At 47.5% G+C, this 24184-nt stretch overlaps 1 protein-coding gene across 1 annotated transcript; it reads right to left on the bottom strand.

The window, feature by feature from the left end:
- Positions 1–1131: 1131 nt before the first annotated feature.
- On the bottom strand, positions 1132–21253 carry LOC311360501 (cadherin-6-like; the record flags this gene model as incomplete). Its single annotated transcript, XM_084480578.1, has 11 exons — positions 1132–1679; positions 2451–2702; positions 3102–3219; positions 3586–3707; positions 3814–3950; positions 10395–10645; positions 12327–12514; positions 13587–13760; positions 17309–17428; positions 18193–18487; positions 21002–21253. 11 exons carry the CDS (start codon positions 21251–21253, stop codon positions 1132–1134), a joined length of 2457 nt encoding a protein of 818 aa, XP_084336704.1.
- Between the last annotated feature and the right edge of the window lie 2931 nt (positions 21254–24184).

Below are 24184 nucleotides of genomic sequence, written 5' to 3'. Positions count from 1 at the left end.
CAGCATAGTACAACAACACCAAAACCGCAACAAGTTCATCAACAAAATGAACAAATGCATTTGTTCTTCTTTTTTATGACTTTCTTTTTTAACTAAACAAATCTCTCAGGTCCAGCTCTCCTGAAATCACTTCCACATAAGACAAAACAGTGAACTGAAGAGGATCATATGATATAAAAAGTCATGTGTCCGCCCTCCTGGCCGCCGGAGGTACTGTTGTTCAGCAGCTGGAGGGCGGCGGTTCTGCAAGGCCACTTTGTCAAAATGAGTCTTCACACATTAACGTCGCTCAACACAGGAACATGGTTGCTTGATTTTTCTCTCCTGAAATTGCTGAATGAATCACATAAAACCAACAGATAAAATAGGGCTATTCAGACATTTGTTGACGAGAAAGCCTAGAATTAGGCTCTGAAAATAAAATAATTCACTGAATTATAACACTGAATCAAATAAAATGTCCAAGTGCATTTCAAATGAAATTGCCAACCAAGTAAGGTTTTGGTTTTGAATCTGTGTTTCATCCATGCTTAAAATACATTGTCATCCATTAGTTTTTGATGTTTGCAGAGAGAGGAGCATCTTGGGGGCGGGGGTCCTGTGCTGGTTGATTTTTCTGCACAAATCCGATTTGATCATAATGACAGAAAAAGGCTTGTGAAGGCTATCAGACTATTCATCTATACTGTGGATGTGCATATGTGCTACAAAAGTTGTTGTGAAAAACATTTTCAGTTGTCCCTTTTGAGATAGAGTTCTTAGAATCCCTTGTCTTTATATTTTTAAGGTATGTTTTTTGTTCTGTAGCAAGCAAATAATGTCTACATTTATTTTGATCAACATTATCAATATTCAACAGCTGAATTAACAATACGCAGCTCCAACACCAGCCTCACGTCCACATCTATTCCCGTGAGATAAATGCTTTTCTTCACAATCAAACAGTTTCCTGAAGATACACACACACACACACACACGCGCACACACACACACACACACGCACACACACACACACACACGCACACACACACACACACGCATGCCCGCACAAGCACGGACGCATGCACACACACACACACACACACACACACACCCCCCTGTCTGTCGGTGCCGTGCCAGAGCTCCCTGGTATCAGCAGAAGTGTCCGTCCTGGGCGCCGTACAGGTCGGCCAGCTTCCTGAAGCGCGGGCCCCAGGTGCTGAGGTAGTGGTAGTCCTGCTCCCCCTCCGACGACAAGGAGCCCAGCGAGCTCAGCGACTCGGCCGCCGAGCCAGCGCCCTCGTAGGCGTACGTGGCCAGCGAGTCGTAGGGCGGCGCCGTGGGGTTGCAGTCGTTCTCCAGCACTCTCTGGTTGATGAACTCCCGCACGTCTGCATTGTCCCGCGCCGCCGCCGCCGCCGCGCCGGTTCGGCGCGGGGGGCCCGGGGCCCCGCCGCGGCCGCGGGGGTAGAGGAGGCTCCCGGTGGGCAGGATGTCCCGCCTCTGCTTGGCCGAGTCGTCCAGGGCGTCGGCGGCGGACTCGGGGTGGCGCAGCGCCCCGATGTCGTACGCCTGCGTGTCCTCCTCGCCGCCGCCCTCGTCGTTGTAGCTCACCACGTTGTCACGCACGTCCTCCTTGGAGACGATCAGCGGCTCCTGTTTGCTCTGCCGCCTCAGAGCCGTGAACAGCACCACGATCACTAGGAGTGAGACAGAGTGAGACACACCACGATCACTAGGAGTGAGACAGAGTGAGACACACCACGATCACTAGGAGTGAGACAGAGTGAGACACACCACGATCACTAGGAGTGAGACAGAGTGAGACACACCACGATCACTAGTGAGACAGAGTGAGACACACCACGATCACTAGGAGTGAGACAGAGTGAGACACACCACGATCACTAGTGAGACAGAGTGAGACACACCACGATCACTAGTGAGACAGAGTGAGACACACCACGATCACTAGGAGTGAGACAGAGTGAGACACACCACGATCACTAGTGAGACAGAGTGAGACACACCATGATCACTAGTGAGACAGAGTGAGACACACCACGATCACTAGGAGTGAGACAGAGTGAGACACACCACGATCACTAGGAGTGAGACAGAGTGAGACACACCACAATCACTAGGAGTGAGACAGAGAGTGAGACACACCACGATCACTAGGAGTGAGACACACCACAATCACTAGGAGTGAGAGAGTGAGACACAACAGCACCACAATCACTAGGAGTGAGACAGTGTGAGACACAACAGCACCACGATCACTAGGAGTGAGACAAAGTGAGACACACCACCGTCACTAGGGAGACAGAGAGTGAGACACACCACCGTCACTAGGGAGACAGAGAGTGAGACACACCACCGTCACTAGGGAGACAGAGAGTGAGACACACCACCGTCACTAGGGAGTGAGACACAACATCACGCTCCTCATCCTGACGGGCGTCACTCACTCAGCAGGATGACGGCACACAGGAGGATGGCGACCAGCGCCCCGGTGCTGATGCCCGGCGCGCTGCTCAGGGGCTCCGTGTTGCACATCTCCATGTTGCCGTGGCGGTCGCACGTGCACACGCGCACCGTCAGCGTGGCCGTGCTGCTCTGCATGGGGTAGTCGCCGTCGGTGATGACCACCGGGACGGCGTGGACGCTCTGCTGCTGCCGGCTGTAGCCGGAGCGCCGCGTCAGGAGGCCCGCCGTGTTGTCTGGGCACAGGAAACACTTTGGTTAACCGGTGTGTTGCTAAACTGTGTTGTTCTCGTTGGTATGAACCTTTGTTGGAATATTATTAAAAAAAAAACACAAACGTTGAAGCAGAAAGCGAAACGTGATTTGTTGAAATCGGTGGTGCACCTGACAATATTCTAAATATTCTGGTATTAAAACTTAAAAACTTAAAAACATACTATACTACAGCTTAGGTGAACATTTGAATTAGCTCACAGACTTGGGTTTTCACAAACGCAGCAGTAAAGCAGCAAACAACCAGATGGCCGTCATCAGATTCCAATACAAAATAATCCTGCAGAAGAAACTAATAATTCAGACACAAAGTGAAGACTAGTCAACGTCACTAACTAGTCCTGACCTCGGTCGGCCCCTACCTCCGTTGTCGCGGACTGTGAAGTTGCTGTTGTGGATCCCCTCGGGGGCCAGGCTGAAGAAGAAGCGGTGGCCGGAGGCGGGCTCGTCAGCGTCCACCGCACTCACCGTCTGAATGCGCTGTCAGATCAGACGATACGTTTATGATCGTTACATTAAGAAGCAGAGACACAGATGGAAACATCCCATGGTCTTAGTGTTGTCTGTTCCCCACAACCCAAACAACGTCGACCCATAACAGCCCCGTTCCAGGGAAGTAGTTTGCCTGTGACCAAGGAACATTTGGCACACTGTGAACAAGAGACCTGTACCCTTCAACGTGTTCACATGAAGAGTTGAAATACCTAGAGATAGATAGAGAGATACGTTGCATAGATTGATTGTGTGTTTATAATTCTTGCGTGGTGTTCTTTCAGAACAAACATGTTAACAGAGTTTAAAGGGGAAGTGATAAAATCTGTGTGCTGTGTGCTGTGTCATCCCTACCTGTCCTGATTTGGTCCTCTCACAGACAAAGGTCTCGTAGACGGTGGCAAAGGTGGGAGCATTGTCGTTTATGTCCAGGAGGCGAATGAAGACCGGCACATGACTGCTCTGGAGAGGTTTGTCTAAAGGAAAATGTAACGTTTTAATTTAAAGGTATTCTCAATTCTCACACAAAGAAAATTCTCTGAATATTCTCTTCAGTTCGTTCCCTTGTTCGGTGCAACTTACTGATCTCTGTGGCAATAACTGAGATGTTGTGCCAGGCGTGCTCCTCTCTGTCCAGGCTCCTGAGCAGGAAGACGGATCCGTTCCCTGGGTGGACGTCAAACAGCCGGTCCATGTCCGTGCGGCGGTCAATAGAGTACCTGCAACATGTGGATGGAATCCAAGTTATGAGTTGTCAATCCTTTTTGTCGATGGTTTTGGAACAAGTGAAGCGTTTCTGTAAGAAATGGATCACTTCAATAAGTCAAAGCAGCAAACCCAGGGAGGGGATATTTGCACACGTGCATGTCAGGCCCAGAACCCCTACAAGTGGACATAGAATATATTACTATATAACAAATAGGTTTGTGTGGGCAGGTCGTTAAAAGTGTGGGGGTGACAATTTATTTTAATTAGAAAGCAGTGGACAGTAGAATATTAATCCTACAAGGAGAGATTGTGAGATTGTGTGTTAATGTGGCAAATCAACCAATGCGAGTTAATGTTTGACCTTAAACTGGGATCAGCCCTAAAGGGACAAGGAGAGGAAAGCAAATATGATTTGTTTTATTTTAGGAACCTTTAATCTGAAAACCAACGTTTCCCATTTTCTGACAAAAATAAATAGAAAATCAGACAGAACTAGAAAATGCATTTCCTGTACAAAATGAGGTGAGTGCCGCAGTGTAAAATGTCTTAAAAACATGTTCAATAAAACTAGCTTAAGACATGTAGAAATCGTTAATAGCTGACCCGAGTGAACAGATTTTGACAGAGTTCAAAAGTTTCAACAGAGTTCAAAACAGTAAAAACATCCAAACCATTTAAATAATGTCAAATAGTTGGAAAAAATTGTAGTAGTGTTGCCCTGTCCCTGACCTGTTCCTGACCTGTCCCTGACCTGTCCCTGACCTGTTCCTGACCTGTCCCTGACCTGTCCCTGACCTGTTCCTGACCTGTTCCTGACCTGTCCCTGACCTGTTCCTGACCTGTTACTGACCTGTCCCTGACCTGCCTAGCCCTGTTCCTGACCTGTCCCTGACCTGTTCCTGACCTGTCCCTGACCTGTTCCTGACCTGTTCCTGACCTGTCCCTGACCTGCCTAGCCCTGTTCCTGACCTGTCCCTGACCTGCCTAGCCCTGTTCCTGACCTGTCCCTGACCTGTCTAGCCCTGTTCCTGACCTGCCTAGCCCTGTTACTGACCTGTTCCTGACCTGCCTAGCCCTGTTCCTGACCTGTCCCTGACCTGCCTAGCCCTGTTCCTGACCTGTCCCTGACCTGTCTAGCCCTGTTCCTGACCTGCCTAGCCCTGTTCCTGACCTGTTCCTGACCTGTCCCTGACCTGTTCCTGACCTGTCCCTGACCTGTTACTGACCTGTCCCTGACCTGTTCCTGACCTGCCTAGCCCTGTTCCTGACCTGTTCCTGACCTGCCTAGCCCTGTTCCTGACCTGTTCCTGACCTGCCTAGCCCTGTTCCTGACCTGTTCCTGACCTGCCTAGCCCTGTTCCTGACCTTTGTAGCTCTGCTCCTGACTTGCCGTGCTATGTCCTCCGGACTGTTCTGTAAAGCCCTGAGCCTGAGGCCCTAGACCTGTTGCTGTTCAATCAACCGCAGCCTCAACTGAAGCCTGGAGGGACGTTAGGAGCGGTTCCTTTGTGGCATAAGTATTTTGGTTCTTTGTTTGTGGTAGGTATTTTTCTGTGTTTTCATAAAGTTAAGCTGTTTATGCTCTGGATTTGAGTTCCCCTGTGCAAGTCATGACAATATCAGCATTGTGAAATTTAACTGACCCAATTTGAAATTTGATTTTTTAAAGAGAATAACCGGTAATCAATTTAAGTGGCGGTAGGTAAGATTCGAGGGTTGTTAAGAGTCAGCAGGAAACAGTACAAAGAAATTTAGAAACCAAAAAAACAAATTCCTCTCTGCCACTGAAGGGTTGCATTCTCACCGCTGTGGTTGAAAGGCAAGATGGAGTTCAGAATGAAACAAGGAAAAGATACCCTGTCAGAAACAGAGTGGTCCAACATCGAAATAGGCTTATTCAGATGCAGGCAATGTCAGGTCTTTACAGATATTAACAGATATGGATGACTCATCCTGTAGTCACTGATGATACAGGTCCTACCACGTAGTGGGTGACTCATCCTGTAGTCACTGATGATACAGGTCCTACCACGTAAGGCAAGGCAAGGCAAGGTAACTTTATTTATATAGCACTTTTCATACACAAGGCAGACTCAAAGTGCTTCACATATAAACATTGTCATACAATAAAATAAAATAATAGATAAGTAAAAAGTAAAATAGATAGAAAATAAAGGCAAAGTTTAAAAAAAACATTTTCGAAACATTTTTGAAAGGCAAGGTAAAAAAAAAATGCATTTTAGGAAGTGATTACTAAGGCAAAGTTAGTAATAAAATAAAAAAATAGATGGAGTTTATTCCAGCTATTTGTTGCATAGTAACTAAATCCTGCTTCCCCATGTTTCGTGTTGACTCTGGGGATAATTAACAGATTGGTCTCAGAGGATCTTAGTGGCCTAGAAGGCTTATGTAGTGGAAGCATATCAGTTAAATATTTTGGCCCTAAACCATGTAGGGATTTATAGGTTAGCAACATGGTTTTAAAGTCAATTCTCTGACATACAGGGAGAACAACGTAACGATTTAAGAATTGGTGTAATATGTTCCAATTTTTTGGTCTTTGTTAGAACTCTAGCAGCAGCATTCTGAACAAGCTGTAGTTGCTTAGCATTTTTTGGGAGACCTGTAAGGAGACCATTGCAGTAATCAAGCTTGCTAGTGATAAAGGCCTGTACATGTTTTTGGTAGACATGAGCCCTCTAAGTCTTGCTACATTTTTAAGGTGACAATATGCAGATTTTGTAACTGATTTGATGTGACTGTCGAAATGTAAATCTGAATCCATGATAACCCCTAGATTTCTGGCTTTGATTGAGGTTTTCAGGGACAGAGAGTGAAGGTGTTGGGTAATTTTAAGCCTTTCGGTTTTAGCACCAAATACAATTATCTCTTATACAATATTATCTACAATTGTTTTGTCCTCATTTAGTTGAAGGAAATTTCGGCACATCCAGTCTTTGACTTGCTCAATGCACTGGCACAACAGATCTATGGGCTGATAGTCATTTGGTGATAGCGATACATAGATTTGCGTGTCATCAGTATAGCAGTGATGGTCAATATTGTTATTTTTCATGATTTGCCCTAGTGGGAGCATGTAGATGTTGAATAGAGAGGGTCCTAAGATTGAACCTTGTGGGACTCCACGTTTGTTGATTCTGAAACAAAGTCGCCAATGGAAACAAAGTAGTTCCTATTTTGTAGGTAGGACCTAAACCAATTTAAGACTGTGCCTGAAAGCCCCACCCAGTTTTCTAATCTGTCCAAAGTATTGTATGGTCTACAGTATCGAATGCAGCACTGAGGTCTAGTAGCATTAGTATTGAGATTTTGCCAGAGTCTGTGTTAAGACGGATGTCGTTTACAACTTTAATAAGGGTGGTCTCTGTGCTGTGAAGGGGTCGAAATCCGGATTGGAAGGTGTCATAGCAACCAGTTGATGCCAGGAAGTCACTAAGTTGCTGGAGGACAACTTTCTCAATGATTTTACTTATGAAGGGTAGATTTGATATTGGTCTGTAGTTAATAATAGAGGGATCTAGGCTCCGCTTTTTAAAAAGGGGTTTGATAACTGCAGTTTTTAAGGCTTTTGGGAAATTGCCTGATTGGAGAGAGTTGTTAACTATTTGCAATATGTATATTGCTAGGCAGTCAAAAACATTCTTAAAGAGGTTGGTAGGTAAAGTATCAAGGCAACAGGTGGATGGCTTCAGTTGTGTCAAAGTTTCCACAAGAGTTTTAGAGTCTATGACATTAAAGCATGTCATTGCCACATTACTTTTGCCTGAATAGGGTGGTAGTCCAACATTTTGTTTAAAGTGGAGACATTGATGGCAAACTCATTGCATTTCTGTGTGGAATGAAGGTCAGGTGGAATTTGTGTTGGGGGCTTGGTCAGTCTGTCAACAGTTGCAAATAGGGTTTTGGCATTATTAATATTGGTTTTAATGATATTGGAGAAAAATGTTTCTGTAGCACTTTTTAAGTCTAAATTGTAGGCACGGAGGCTCTCTTTATAGATGTCATGGTGAATATGAAGTTTTGTTTTACGTCATATGCGTTTAGCCTTCCTGCATTCTTTTTTCTGGGCTGTTACAAAAGCAGCTTTTCTCCAGGGTGCCTTTTGCTTTCCAGAAATCGTTTTAATCTTATAAGGTGCAATCACATCTATGAATTTTTTAATTAAAGTTTTCTAAAAGATCATCAGCAGAACATGGGTTGAGAGGTGGTAGCAAGGAGATGGCCTTTTTAAAAAGTACATTAGAATGTTCATTGATATACCGTTTTTTGACAGTATTTGATTTTGTCTGTATGGCGGAAATAAAAGATATATTAAAGAAAACACAGAAATGGTCAGACAGTGAAGGATCAGTCACAGAGAGATCTGAAACATTGAGACCCTTTGTGATAACCAGGTCTAGAGTGTGCCCCTTACAATGAGTATTCTAGTAGTCTTTCACATGTTGAGACATTTCAAATGTATCCAAAATGGTAAAAAGTTTTTTTTGCACACTTCATCATTAAAATCATCAGTATGAAAATTGAAGTCACCAGTTATAACTAAACAGTCAACATCTGTGGAGATGCTAGACAATAATTCTGTGAAGTCATTGAAGAAATTTGCAGCGTATGTGGGTGGCCTGTAAATAATTAATAGGAGAACTCTGGGGGAACATTTCAATACAGCACAAAGGTATTTGAATGATTGAAAATCCCCAAATAACATCTGTTTCCCCTGAAATACATTTTTAAATATAGCAGCAACCCCTCCACCTCTTTTTCCAGATCTACATACAGTCAGTATGTAGTCACTGATGATACAGGTCCTACCACGTAGTGGGTGACTCATCCTGTAGTCAGGGGGACTCTTCCTATCAGTGCTCTGTCCCACACCTCGGCAGTCAGTACGTTTACATGCAAAGCTTAATCCGCTTAAAGCCATAGCTCGACTATGCTCCTCAATTGGACAACTGCAATTGTCCGCGTATACATGGCGGTGAGTAAGTCGATCCATTGGCCGAAGCGTGTCATGCCCCGGTACGATAGGTGGCGCTGTGCCCATTTCAACTAGTGGTAATAGAGCCACCGGCTGACCTCTTTACGTCACCAGCAACAACAAACTCAGGCGGCATTCGAGAAAGATGTTTTCAGTAGACAGCTGTCAGTTCACTTCGGGTCCATATCATTTCTCCAACACTCCATTGTTCCGACCTCTCTGTCGTATGCCGACTCCTCCGGCTGCTCTGCCGGCGGAGGAGTCCGCATAAGTCACTACTTTACAACCTCGTTGATGACCCACATTTAGAAAAACATGTACTTTTAATTCAGCCTTGGGTGAAATGGAAGCGTAGTGTCCGTGTGCTTCCACCTTTAATGAATGCATGCCATGCGCGCTCCCGCGGCCGGGACACAATTCTGATAGGGGGTAACTACATTCACCGGCTTCCTCCATCTTCTGCGCCACCTTTTAAAATAAATCACTGTTTCTCGTTATCCCTTATCCGACGGTGCCGACAACAACAACAACATCTATCGTCTCTTTCTACTTCCGGCTCACGGCCCCGGGAAAAGGTCTCGAGCATGTTCAGAACGCAATTCAACGCATAATCCAATTCGACTCCGTACATGCACGCTTAGCTCGACTATGAATCACATTATCTAGGGGTCTTAATTCGATTATGAGTAACCCAATTCGATTCGAGTATAGCTCGACTAAGGTGTATACATGCATCTTAGTAATCCAATCATAGTTGGACTAAGCCAATAAGTCGACTTTCTTGAGTGTCATGTAAACGCACTGTCTGATCCACAAATGTTACTCAGTTTTGAGAAAGCAAATTGATCCCTGTTCCTGTTCTCACATGACCTCATGACCTCACGACCCCACGACCCCATGCAAGAAATGTTCCAGAACATTGCAGAGAAAGACTGCATGTGTGTTGGTTAATGAGTGAGTGAGTGAAGGAGTGAGTGAGTGAGTGAGTGAGTGCGTGAGTGTGTGAGTGTGTGAGTGTGTGAGTGAGTGCGTGAGTGCGTGAGTGAGTGAGTGAGTGCGTGAGTGTGTGAGTGAGTGAGGGAGTGAGTGTGTGAGTGAGTGTGTGAGTGAGTGCGTGAGTGTGTGAGTGAGTGAGTGAGTGTGTGAGTGCGTGAGTGAGTGCGTGAGTGTGTGAGTGTGTGAGTGAGTGTGTGAGTGTGTGAGTGCGTGAGTGAGTGCGTGAGTGTGTGAGGGCGTGAGTGTGTGAGTGTGTGAGTGAAAGAGTGAGTGAGTGCGTGAGTGCGTGAGTGTGTGAGTGAGTGAGTGTGTGAGTGTGTGAGTGAGTGAGTGTGTGAGTGCGTGAGTGAGTGAGTGAGTGTGTGAGGGCGTGAGTGAGTGCGTGAGTGCGTGAGTGAGTGAGTGTGTGAGTGCGTGAGTGAGTGAGTGAGTGTGTGAGTGTGTGAGTGCGTGAGGGCGTTACCGGAGGGGGCTGTGGGCGGCGTCGGGGTCCTGGGCGCTGACGGAGCCGGCGGCGGCGTGCGGCGCGGCGTCCTCCCTCACCTCCATCAGGTAGCTGGCGGCGCTGAACAGCGGCGGCTCGTCCACGTCCTCCACGCCCACGCGCACGGTGGCCACGCCCTGGGGCCCGGGGGGGGGGAAGCGGGGGTCCACCCGGGGGTTCTGGACCTGCACCTCCACCGTGTACGACCGCTTCCTCTCGTAGTCCAGAGGCTGCAGGGGAGAAACGCGCCGTCGTCATGACGTCAGTGACGTGTCGTCGTCATGACGTCAGTGACGTGTCGTCGTCATGACGTCAGTGACGTGTCGTCGTCATGACGTCAGTGACGTGTTGTCGTCATGACGTCAGTGACGCCTCGTCGTCATGACGTCAGTGACGTGTCGTCGTCATGACTGTCGTCGTGACGTCAGTGACGTGTTGTCGTCATGACGTCAGTGACGCGTCGTCGTCATGACGTCAGTGACGCGCCGTCGTCATGACGTCAGTGACGCGTCGTCGTCATGACGTCAGTGACGCGTCGTCGTCATGACGTCAGTGACGCGCCGTCGTCATGACGTCAGTGACGCGCCGTCGTCATGACGTCAGTGACGAGTCGTCGTCATGACGTCAGTGACGCGTCGTCGTCATGACGTCATGATGCGTCGTCGTCATGACGTCAGTGACGTGTTGTCGTCATGACGTCATGATGCGTCGTCGTCATGACGTCATGATGCGTCGTCGTCATGACGTCAGTGACGTGTCGTCGTCGTCACAACGTCAGTGTTGTCGTCATGACGACGCCCTCACAGGGCCCCGGTCGACGCTCTGAACCCACAGCACCACAAAGAAGATCTCCCGTTAAATCTCTTGATTCATGTTTCTGCTGAGGGAGGTTGTGTGAAATGTGCCAGAACTATCCAATAGCAGCTGTTTGAATTCTAACGCTAAGGAAAGGTGCTTCAACGCTTCCTCTCATATCTCCTTGAGCAAACTTCACGCTGGACTTCAAGCATCTTGGATTGTGTGTCTCTGCATTCTTCCTCCAGACTCTGGGGCCTTTATTTCCAAATGAAATGAGCACAATTGACTTTCATCTGAAAAGAGGACCACTGAGCGACAGACCAGCTATTTTTAGGTTTACGCTTGAGACGTTGTCTCTAGAGGGGCGGTCCATGTCCTGTCCTGGAGCCGTCTGTGCATGGAGGCTCTTGATGCCTCAGTCCCTGTGAAGCTCACACACATGACCTGTCAGGTCAGTTCCTCATTATAATGAGGAAGTCTCCTGAAGCAGACTGAGTTTAAAGGAAACCTTTGCAGGTGTTTTTAGGGAAGTAGCGGGACACTTTGAGTCTACAATATTGAACTTTTCACAATATTACAATTTTCTGAGATACTGAATCAATATGAATACAAATAAAGGCTTGAAATATTTCCCTTTGGGTCTAATGAATCTATATCTATATACGAGTATCACTTTTTAAATTGAATTATTGAAATTAATTAACATTTCCACAATATTTAAATGTATTGAGATGCACCTGTATATATGTTGATGTGATGGCATGAGCTGTTTGGGGCGGTTAGTTACAACAAATGATCATTATTATTAGAAAATCCAATCCAATGGATAATGACGGGGATGGGGAGATGGGCACATTGTCTTTGAATTTGCATATTAAACAGCCGGTCATCGTCTATTTGAGTACAATATCCACTACTGAAGCACTGTTCTTCATTTGTATTTGAGACTATTTTAAAATAGAGAAGCACCGGTGTTACACAAAGTTACTTTTTTGTGAGTTAGGGTTAGGGTTAGGGTTCATAATTAGAAGTTGTGAGTTCATAATTAGTAAAAAAAAAAATAAAAAAGAGAAGGATGATGTGACATGAGGGGGTCTGGGGTCACTCCCTGACCTTGGCCACGGTGATGACTCCTTCTTGGGTCGCCTGGTCTGTGGAGATGTGGAACATGTCCATGCCGTCTCCACTGGCGATGGTGAAGACCATCTCTGCGTTCTGGCCGATGTCTTTGTCCGTGGCCTGGATCCTGCCCACAGGTGTGCCTGCTGGTGACGACTCCAGGACACTGAACTGGAATATACCTGAACAGGAGGAGGGCAGCGCTCAGCGGACTGCAGGCGACCAGAGCTGTCCTTCCTCCTCACGCTCATCAAATCAACAGTGGAGTCAACGCAGAGAAATAAGACTGATGAACATTTGGGACTGGCCCGATGTTCATTGACTGAGAATAAAGTGTGTGTGAGTGTGTGTGTGTGTGTGTGTGTCTGTGTGTGAGTGCTTGCGTGTGCGTGCGTGTATGTGTGTTTGTATATTCTTTTTGACATAAACAGTGGAATAATGACACAATCTGTCCTCTTCCCACAGGAAAACGATCAAAGAAAAGCCAGAGAGAGTGTGCAGTGCATTCATGTGTGTGCCTTTAAAACATTCTATTAGTTCAACTTTGAAAGCCTCAGGTTTTGGATCAAGCATTCAAGGACGCCTTACCAAACGTTTGTCACTCCTAGAGCAGAACACCAGAGGAGTGGAGCCGACGCTGCCCTGCTTCAGCTAGAGCCACCACCCAATGGATACGTGTGTGCGTGTGTGTGCGTGTGTGTGTGTGTGTGTGTGTGTGTGTGTGTGTGTGCTGAAAGCTCCTACTCTGTGTGTGTGTGTGTGTGTGTGTGCGTGTGTGTGTGTGTGTGTGTGTGTGTGTGTGTGCGTGTGTGCGTGTGTGTGTGTGTGCGCGCTGAAGGCTCCTACTCTGTGTGTGTGTGTGCGTGTGTGTGTGCGTGTGTGTGTGTGTGTGTGTGTGTGCGTGTGCGCGCTGAAGGCTCCTACTCTGTGTGTGTGTGTGTGTGTGTGTGTGCGTGCGTGCGTGCGTGTGTGTGTGTGTGTGTGTGCGCTGAAGGCTCCTACTCTGTGTGTGTGTGCGTGTGTGTGTGTGTGTGCGTGTGTGTGTGTGTGTGTGTGTGTGTGTGTGTGTGTGTGTGCGTGCGTGTGCGCGCTGAAGGCCCCTACTCTGTGTGTGTGTGTGTGTGTGTGTGTGTGTGTGTGTGCGTGTGTGTGTGTGCGCGCTGAAGGCCCCTACTCTGTGTGTGTGTGTGTGTGTGCGTGTGTGTGTGTGCGTGCGTGTGTGCGTGCGCGCGTGTGTGCGCTGAAGGCCCCTACTCTGTGTGAACAGCGGGGCGTTGTCGTTGACGTCGGTGAGGGTGATGTTGACGGCGGCGGCGCCCGTGAGCCCGCCCCGCTGCCCCGCCATGTCCTTGGCTTCGATCACCACCTGGTACGTCTCCCTCTGCTCCCGGTCCATGTCCCCGGGGCCCAGCGCCGTGCGGATCACACCTGGGGGGGGGCCACACACACACACACACACACACAACCTGGTTCACATTCAGGTGGTCCACCTGTCTGACACACGGTGCTACAGACAGAAGCCCTCCAGATGTAACGGGGTGTACTGGGTTACACAGCAGTGGGTGGAACTGATCCTGGTCTAAATCTCCACTAAAATGTATTAAAAACCGAGGATAAGTGAGGATCTATACCAGATCACTGGGCTCTGTGATTACATCACACGGTTTCTCATATCACTGCTATGCCGACGACGCTCAGCTATTCCTCTCATTCCCCTCATCTGACAAAGCCCTGATTGCAACGCGCATATCTGAATGTCTGGCCGACGTCAGCACCTGGACGACCGCCCATCACCTGAGGCTTAACCTCAACAAGACGGAGCTCCTCCTAACACCGGGGAGAGATTGCCCTCACTTGGACTTACTGGTCACTGTCGAGAACATCACTGTATCTCCGTCTCCAGCTGCCAGAAACCTTGGTGTGGTACTAGACAACCAGTTATGTTGCACCGCCAACATCACCGCAGTGACCCGATCCTGCAGATTTGCGCAGGATACGGCGCAATTCTGGGATTTGCAGCTCAGCTTCTAGTCAAAGCGTTGGTCATCTCCCGCCTGGACTACTGCAACTCGCTCCTAGCTGGACTCCCGGTCTCTGCTATTAAACCTTTGCAGCGTATCCAGAACGCGGCAGCGCGCCTCGTGTTCAACCTACCTAAATTCTCCCATGTGACTCCCCTCTTCCGCCACTTCCACTGGCTCCCTGTAGTAGCCCACATCAGATTCAAGATGATGGTACTGGCATACAAGGCAGTCGATGGAACTGCCCCTGCCTACCTCCAAGCCTTGGTCAAACCACACAGCCCAGCTCGATCCCTCCGCTCAACTACCTCAGCTGGACGTCTGGTACCACCATCGCCAAGAGCAACCAAAGGTCCATCAGCTAAATCACAACTCTTCTCTATCTTGGGACCACAGTGGTGGAACGAGCTCCCTGCTGATGTCAGGACCGCAGAGTCGCTCACCAGCTTCTGCAAACGACTCAAAACCCTGTTCAGAGTTCACCTAGACTCTACATAGACATTCAGCCCCTTATTTGTCTGTTGCACTATTGTTTGTTGTACGTCCTGGCACTTGATGAACGCACTTAATGCAGGTTGTATTCATTCATTGTACTTAATTGTGTTGTGTATGCATGTTGTGTAGCATGTACTTAATTGTGTAGCATCTGCAGCAGCTAGCTATCACTGCTGTGTACGGAGAATGGGGTCAGCCTGGCGACTGTCAGTACTTGCACTTGGTTCTATGAACGTCTTTACTGTACCGATGGCGGTATATTGTTTCACTTCTTATGACCAATGTACTTATTGTAAGTCGCTTTGGATAAAAGCGTCTGCTAAATGCCCTGAATGTAAATGATATGATAAGAGTGAAATGCTGAATAGCAACACCGGCATAGCCCCAAACAGAAAGGTGTGCTTTGGGCTTTGTATGGATGCAGCGGGGAAACACGTCAGAACAGAGCACATTCCTCTGTCCACATTCATACAACATGTACAGCAATAACATGCCACTGAATGTTGATGTGTACATGTTGTATGAATGTGGACAGAGCACATTCCTCTGTCCACATTCATACAACATGTACACATCAACATTCAGTGGCATGTTATTGCTGTAGTATTTTCCTATTTGAGGCTGTATGCCATTCATCAGCAATCTGGCTGAGTAGCAGCCAGCATTCACAGCTCATTTTAAGGGAAAACATGAAGATGAATTCATTAATCTTTGTGTGTTCATTAATCATTTTCAGTTGTGTTTGTGAGTTGTACTAGTGTGTAGTGAGCGGGTATAAGCCTTGCTTGCAAAATAACATTTGTTTCATCTAATCCCCTTTAATTCACAGTAGTGGTAAATTCCAGTGACTCTAACTGTCACTCTGATACTCTCTCCTCGTATCTGGTATCATTAATTAATCCATGTACACAGAGACACTCCCCTGGCCCTCGCGGCTAGCAGAGGGGCTAACCCTCCAGAGTAGCGCTTTAATCCACAGCGATCACTAGCCATGTGCTTTATTTATTTACCTTTTCCCCTCCTCAAACCAGACGACTGCAGGAGATTACCGTACCAATTATGCAAAGTGATGCTGGATTCAGGTTTTTATATTGAAGTATTATTATTACATTTATATTTGATTAAAAATGTTTTGTTAATGACGATTGTTTTCTTTGTTGTGCAGACCTGGAGGGTCAGCTCCTTCCTTTGGTCATTTGAATGAAGGCGCTCTGCATTAGGAGTCCTATGTTCCTATTCCTGAGTATTTTAGTGTTAATGCTTTCATTCCATCGCCCATCTCAATGTTTGCATGCGGATGCTCTTCCTGCAGAATACTAACTTTTGCCCGTTTCTCTGAGCCGTAATAACACAACCGTGTTATCTTTGTGTTATTATGACCCATCAAAGGTAGCACTGTATACGACACGTCTATAGGCCTCACGTCTATAGCCCTCATAGCCCTCACGTCTATAGCCCTCATAGCCCTCACGTCTATAGCCCTCATAGCCCTCAAGTCTATAGCCCTCATAGCCCTCACGTCTATAGCCCTCATAGCCCTCACGTCTATAGCCCTCACGTCTATAGCCCTCACGTCTATAGCCCTCATAGCCCTCACGTCTATAGCCCTCATAGCCCTCACGTCTATAGCCCTCATAGCCCTCAAGTCTATAGCCCTCATAGCCCTCACGTCTATAGCCCTCATAGCCCTCAAGTCTATAGCCCTCATAGCCCTCACGTCTATAGCCCTCATAGCCCTCACGTCTATAGCCCTCACGTCTATAGCCCTCATAGCCCTCACGTCTATAGCCCTCATAGCCCTCACGTCTATAGCCCTCACGTCTAGAGCCCTCACGTCTATAGCCCTCATAGCCCTCACGTCTATAGCCCTCACGTCTATAGCCCTCATAGCCCTCACGTCTATAGCCCTCATAGCCCTCACATCTATAGCACATTAGAATAGTGATTCGAGGCAAAAAAAAGGTAGTTTTCCAGTATTGCCAGCGTTATTCCTGAACAGAGGGGTTATTGTGTGTTACCAGTGTCATTGTGTGTTACCAGTGTTATTGTGTGTTACCAGTGTCATTGTGTGTTACCAGTGTCATTGTGTGTTACCAGTGTCATTGTGTGTTACCAGTGTTATTGTGTGTTACCAGTGTCATTGTGTGTTACCAGTGTCATTGTGTGTTACCAGTGTCATTGTGTGTTACCAGTGTCATTGTGTGTTAACCAGTGTTATTGTGTGTTAACCAGTGTTATTGTGTGTTACCAGTGTCATTGTGTGTTAACCAGTGTTATTGTGTGTTACCAGTGTCATTGTGTGTTACCAGTGTCATTGTGTGTTACCAGTGTCATTGTGTGTTACCAGTGTTATTGTGTGTTACCAGTGTCATTGTGTGTTACCAGTGTCATTGTGTGTTAACCAGTGTCATTGTGTGTTAACCAGTGTCATTGTGTGTTACCAGTGTCATTGTGTGTTACCAGTGTTGGGGTCCACAGAGAAGTAGGGGTGGCCCTGGCTGATGCTGTACACCAGCTTGGCACTGTTCCCATACATGCTGTCGTCAGCATCAGTAGCCGTCACCTGAATGATGGATGTGCCTAGACACGTGTGGACACACACACACACACACACACACACACACACACACACACACACACACACACACACACACACACACACACACACGTGATGAGCGAGAGAGAGAGTGTTAGAATGGATACATGTAGGAAAAAACTGTTTACATTTCTTCTGTTCCTTTTCTTCTTGTCTCAGCCTCTTGCTGTTGAATTATTATTATTATATTATATTATCATTATTGTAGATATTTTAAGTAGAATCATGAATTCAAAACCGCGCTATGTGAAGACCTCTCTGTACACACCTCTGTACACACCTCTCTACACACCTCTCTGTACACACCTCTCTCTACACACCTCTCTGTACACACCTCTCTACACACACCTCTCTACACACCTCTCTACACACACCTCTCTGTACACACCTCTCTACACACCTCTCTACACACCTCTCTGTACACACCTCTCTGTACACACCTCTCTCTACACACCTCTCTGTACACACCTCTCTACACACCTCTCTACACACCTCTCTGTACACACCTCTCTGTACACACCTCTCTACACACCTCTCTGTACACACCTCTCTGTACACACCTCTCTGTACACACCTCTCTGTACACACCTCTCTACACACCTCTCTGTACACACCTCTCTGTACACACCTCTCTCTACACACCTCTCTGTACACACCTCTCTACACACCTCTCTACACACCTCTCTACACACCTCTCTCTACACACCTCTCTGTACACACCTCTCTGTACACACCTCTCTGTACACACCTGTCTCAGACCTTTCCGGAACACTTCCAGTGTATATCTCCTGGCTGAAGGTGGGCTCGTTGTCGTTGATGTCGTGGAGCTTGATCACGAAGTCCGTCTCTGGCTCCAGCTTGTGTCCGGTGCGCTTGTTGACCACGGTGGCCCTCAGCGTGTAGTAGGCCTTCTCCTCGCGGTCCAGGCGCCGCGTGCAGTGCAGGTCGCCGTTGTTCTCGTCGATGACAAAGACGCTGCCCGCCCCGTCGCCGGACAGCACGTACCTCACGGCGCCGTCGCCGCGGTCCATGTCCGACTGGAGCTGTGTGGGAACACACACACACACACCTTTAGACCACGGCAGGGGGGCTGCTCCTGCTCATTTCTGTCCCTTCAGACCTGTGTCCATCTGTCTGTCCGTCTCTCTCTCTCTCTGTGTGTCAGTCTCTCTCTCTCTCTGTGTGTCAGTCTCTCTCTCTCTCTGTGTGTCCGTCTCTCTCTCTCTCTGTGTGTCAGTCTCTCTCTCTCTCTCTGTGTGTCAGTCTCTCTCTCTCTCTGTGTGTCAGTCTCTCTCTCTCTCTGTGTGTCAGTCTCTCTCTCTCTCTCTGTGTGTCAGTCTCTCTCTCTCTCTGTGTGTCAGTCTCTCTCTCTCTCTGTGTGTCAGTCTCTCTCTCTCTCTGTGTGTCAGTCTCTCTCTCTCTCTGTGTGTCAGTCTCTCTCTCTCTGTGTGTCAGTCTCTCTCTCTCTCTCTGTGTCAGTCTCTCTCTCTCTCTCTGTGTCAGTCTCTCTCTCTCTCTGTGTGTCAGTCTAAAGCAAGTGTGACAAAAAATCAGCAACTCATCACCAAAGGAATGCCATAGCTGGGATGGACCGATGTCTGTCAGGTTGAATCTCACAGATACTCATCATATCATGTACGGATTGGCTGTCCTTCCCCTCTCACACCTGCCCTCTGTCCCCCCTCCTCTACGAGACGTCCTTCACACCCGCCTCATGGGATGTGTCTGCAGATGTCGCTATACAAGGCTCTATGTCATTTAGCGTGTTTGTAGTGAGAGCAAACTTATTAAGGTTATTCATTCATTGATAGCTGGAACCAAGTAGACCTCCCAGGCGTTGTCCAATACACTATGAGTTAGAATGTGACTGCAGGATGCATGCTGTAAAGACTGACGCTGTTTGTCGCCTCCTGCTGTGTCTAAGTGGTGGTGGTGTGGTGGTGGTGGTGTGGTGGTGGTGTGGTGGTGGTAAGGTGGTGGTGGTGGTGGTGTGGTGGTGTGGTGGTGGTGTGGTGGTGTGGTGGTGGTGGTGGTGTGGTGGTGGTGTGGTGGTGGTGGTGGTGTGGTGGTGTGGTGGTGTGGTGGTGGTGTGGTGGTGGTGGTGGTGTGGTGGTGTGGTGGTGGTGGTGTGGTGGTGGTGTGGTGGTGGTGGTGGTGGTGTGGTGGTGGTGGTGGTGGTGTGGTGGTGTGGTGGTGTGGTGGTGGTGGTGGTGGTGTGGTGGTGGTGTGGTGGTGGTGTGGTGGTGGTGGTGGTGGTGTGGTGGTGGTGTGGTGGTGGTGTGGTGGTGGTGGTGTAGTGGTGGTGGTGTGGTGGTGGTGGAGGTGTGGTGGTGGTGGTGGTGTGGTGGTGGTAGTGGTGTGGTGGTGGTGTGGTGGTGGTGCTGGTGGTGGTGGTGGTGGTGTGGTGGTGGTGGTGTGGTGGTGTGGTGGTGGTGGTGTGGTGGTGGTGGTGTGGTGGTGGTGGTGGTGTGGTGTGGTGGTGGTGTGGTGGTGTTGTGTTGTGGTGTGGTGGTGGTGGTGTGGTGGTGGTGGTGGTGGTGTGGTGGTGTGGTGGTGGTGGTGGTGTGGAGGTGGTGTGGTGGTGGTGGTGGTGTGGTGGTGGTGGTGGTGTGGTGGTGGTGGTGGTGTGGTGGTGGTGTGGTGGTGGTGGTGGTGTGGTGGTGGTGGTGGTGTGGTGGTGTGGTGGTGGTGTGGTGGTGGTGGTGGTGTGGTGGTGGTGTGGTGGTGTTCCGGTGGTCAGGCTGGTCACCCTCAGCCCAGGCTGCACTTTCTTTATTTTCAACCAAAACTGCAGAAAACTCAATGAAAGATTGTTGAGAGCCAAAGAACCAGAGAGCAGGAGGACAGAGCGGGCTGCAAGGGTTAGGGTGGGAGTGGGAGAGTGCATGTGTGTGTGTGTGGGTGTGTAGGTGTGTGGGTGTGTAGGTGTGTGGGTGTGTAGGTGTGTAGGTGTGTGTGTGTGTGTAGGTGTCCTCGGGGCTCTGTGTCTCTCTGGGATGAGTTATCTTTCTCTCTCTTCCCTGGTTCCCTTCACCAGACGGTACTTCCCTGATTCCTCTCTTTCTACCTGAGGTGTCTCTGGGATCTCTAATGGTCTGCACTGGTTTCCTCATCGTTTCCACCTTGTCTCCTTCTGCCTCCTGTCCTCTCCCCCGTACCACCCCCGTGGTGTGAGTCATTACAGTCGTTGTTCTGTATGGATCTGGTCTAATACTGGTTTGAACTTGTTCTGTATGCATCTGGTCTAATACTGGTTTGAACTTGTTCTGTATGCATCTGGTCTAATACTAGTGTTACAGTGTTCATCCTACTGGTACCAGTGTTACAGTGTTCATCCTACTGGTACCAGTGTTACAGTGTTAACCCTACTGGTACCAGTGTTACAGTGTTCATCCTACTGGTACCAGTGTTACAGTGTTCATCCTACTGGTACCAGTGTTACAGTGTTCACCCTACTGGTACCAGTGTTACAGTGTTAGTGCGTACTGCGTACCTTTCCTATGTACAGGTACTCAGTTCCTGTGTACTCCTACTTGTGTTACAGTGTTAGTGCGTACCTTTCCTATGTACAGGTACTCGGTTCCTGTGTACTCCTCTTGGATGGAGAACTGGTTCCACATCCATCCTCTCTTCACGCGGCTCAGCCGTGTCCCCTGATTGGTGGTTGAGTCGTCCTGCCTCCTGTCTCTCCTCCCCTCGGTGTCTCTCTCTCTGGTGTCTCCTCCCCGGGCTCTGATCAGAGACAGGGCGTCGGCGGCCAGCAGCAGGCCCAGCAGAGTCAGCCCGCAGCCCACAGGGCTGCGCCTCATGTTTCCTGGAGCTGTGGTTCAAGGCTGACGGCAGACGTCTCTGTCAGACGGCGTCCATGGGGTTCTCTGTTGGGTTGAAGATAGGATCTAGATGGAGGAGAAAGAGACAGAGATAACTACACGGTTTGATGTCTCTGGGAATAGCATCACGGCAGGAAATTGATTTGCCAGTACGCATTTCACTACACACATTTTGGATCTTAATCTTAATGTCAACCCGGTTGCATTGTAACAAATTCACACTTTCCCCTGAATGTCAGACCTCAGACCTTAACATGACGCAGGTGATGCATAAAAAAGTTGATTCTTCCAAATGACACGCTAGCTCTATTTTGCTCAGTTTTTTTTCCCAGACAGCCCAGAATGTCCCCTACTGCCCTGAGAAAACAAGTGCAAGCTGTACAAATAACAGTATAACAAACCACATGACAACATGAATATAGAAGCCAGGTCATAAAGCCATGGAAAGGCCAAACAAATGATACCTCCAACGCTTTCTAGCTAAGGAGTATAAAGTGTATGCCTGAATGTATAAAGTATCATTGAGTGTAGATGAAACGGTATGAACATCTCATTTCACGATTATCGTGACCACAATGATCACTGTTATCGGTATTATTGCGGTATTGTTAAAATATGATGACCTTTTCAAAAAGTACTGATACACACACTGAAATCATTTCACCAAGTTTTAAATTGAAAACCAAAAAAGAGCAGATATTATTTTGTGTTTGCATAAACATTAAAATAATACAATAATACATGTTGACAACACAACAGCAACACAAACGGGTAGGTATCTCGAGAACCCAATTTATAATTTTGACATTTGAACGCCCTATTGAACGTTCATTGCAAATAATATTGAATGACACCAAGCTAAACAATAGCAATTGCTCCATACGGCCGCCAGATGGCGATGAAGAACGTGCGTTCTGATTGAAGGCAATTTACCTATTTCCTCTGAATCCCTCTCTTAGCTATAATACATATATTGGAAAAAACATGTACAACATACAAAATTCTTCCCAGAGACTGAATTATCTGTTTATAGTGGTTGTTCGCAATCAAACACAACTTTGATGACAAAATCAAGATAAGACATAATCTTTGGTTGTACAAAGAAAATTTGTTCTTGATAGTTTTTTGTTTTGTTTTGGTGTCAGTTATATTGTTTGATTCTCAGCTTTCATGATACATGGTTTGTGTAGATCAAATGACGGGGGAAAATATCACTTTTGCTGTGCATGTGCAGTTTTAAAATATCTATTTTTCTTTTCTCTTTTTATTCCAGGCACATTTAGTTTGGGGTTGGTGGGTCTTTGGTGTAGCTAACAATGGTTATGATAGTCTATAAATGAAGAATTAGATCTTTCTAGGGGCGTGTCACTTGGTGACGAGAGGGTGAGAGGGTGAGAGGGTGAGAGGGTGAGAGGGCGTCTCTGAACGCCTTCAGAGATGGACGAGAGATGAAAAGGTTACCGCTTTAACGGTTCAATTATTATCACGAGATTAATGATATTAATGATTCAATTCAGAGTGTATATAGAAAATGGAGTCAAAATTGCCCCAATGTTTGTAAGCCCCAATGTTTGTAAGCCTATCATCATATCATATCGTGTGTGTGTGCGTGCGTGCGTGCACGTGTGTGTGTGTGTTGGCAAACCTCCACGGGCTGCTTGTACGAGACCCACTGCCCAGCCCTGTACCAAGCAGCACGTGAGTGTACCAGCACCGACAGCAGATGTTCATCCTTGGTTTTGAAGGAGAAAAGTAACTGAAGATGTGTTCTTGATTTGTCTGCACATTGGCTTCTCTCTGTGGCTCCAAAGCTACACGGCGAAACTGCACGTTTTTGCACTTAAAACGGCCCAGAATCAATACACCGACACACAGCTGCATCACTGAAGAACGCTAGAGAAAAACTACAAATTACTTCAGGAAATATACTTTTCTCTCTCTACGAGGGGCTGTTTGACAATGTCTCGCTTGCAATGGGGGCACAATGACCTGGTTTCTGTTTCCAGAACGGCGCAGACTGTATTGATGGGTGGAAAAAGACTCACTTTGTGGCATGTTGCTGCTGTTCACCGTCACCACAGGCAGGTCTGCAGCGCCCGCCCAATCAGACACCAGACTCTGTCAAAATGGTGTTTTTCTATCCAACATAATAGGTCTAATTTTGCTGTTATGAATCCAGAAAGGTGCGAAAGGCCTGAAGACACTTTTTGGAAACCAAATTGGAAACCCATTTTCCGGCACCATTTAACAGAATGTTCTTGTCAATTGTTGCAATTACAACAATTTGTTGTATCCTCAATAATGCTATTTCTTAAATCCTACTAACACACATAGACCCCCACACACAAACACACACAATCATTTTCATTTCCTCTGTCTAACTTAATAGACTCACGTGTTAGTGTGTGAGTGTGTGTGAATAGCACACACAAACTGGTGGCTTGTAGTACATTTTCTAGTTGAGTGTGAGCGTGTGTGTGTGTGTGTGTATTTTCTGTGTGTATGTGTGTGTGTTTAAAAGAGACAGGTGGAGGGGGAGGGAGGGTGGCTACAGATTATTCAGCGTTCTTTGTGAAGGTGAAGCTAGAGGCGTGAGGGAAGAAGTTTGTGCGTCTGAAATGCGCCACTTTGTGCTCTGTGTGGTCTGTGTGTGTACATGTGTGTATCTGCATTTTGTCAAAAAATATGTTGCAAAAGAAAATCAACCCGGAGTCCCATCCTTCCCAAACAGTCGCAGAGCTTTCCATATTTTTGAAATGCGCCGTGTCTGAACTCCAATCCAATTCCAGAGATCACAGAGACACGTCCCCGGGGCCCACGCAGCCTGCCGCCAATTAGCTCCCAGTTCAATCATTCTGCTGTTTGAAGGCAACTTGATCATGATAGCTTTTGATTTTGTGAGTGGGGGTC

This window comes from Micromesistius poutassou, assembly GCF_964030765.1.
Source record: "Micromesistius poutassou genome assembly, chromosome: 16".
Taxonomy (NCBI): domain Eukaryota; kingdom Metazoa; phylum Chordata; class Actinopteri; order Gadiformes; family Gadidae; genus Micromesistius; species Micromesistius poutassou.
Note: the sequence above shows the minus strand (reverse complement) of the source record. Positions and strands in the feature narration are given on the sequence as shown.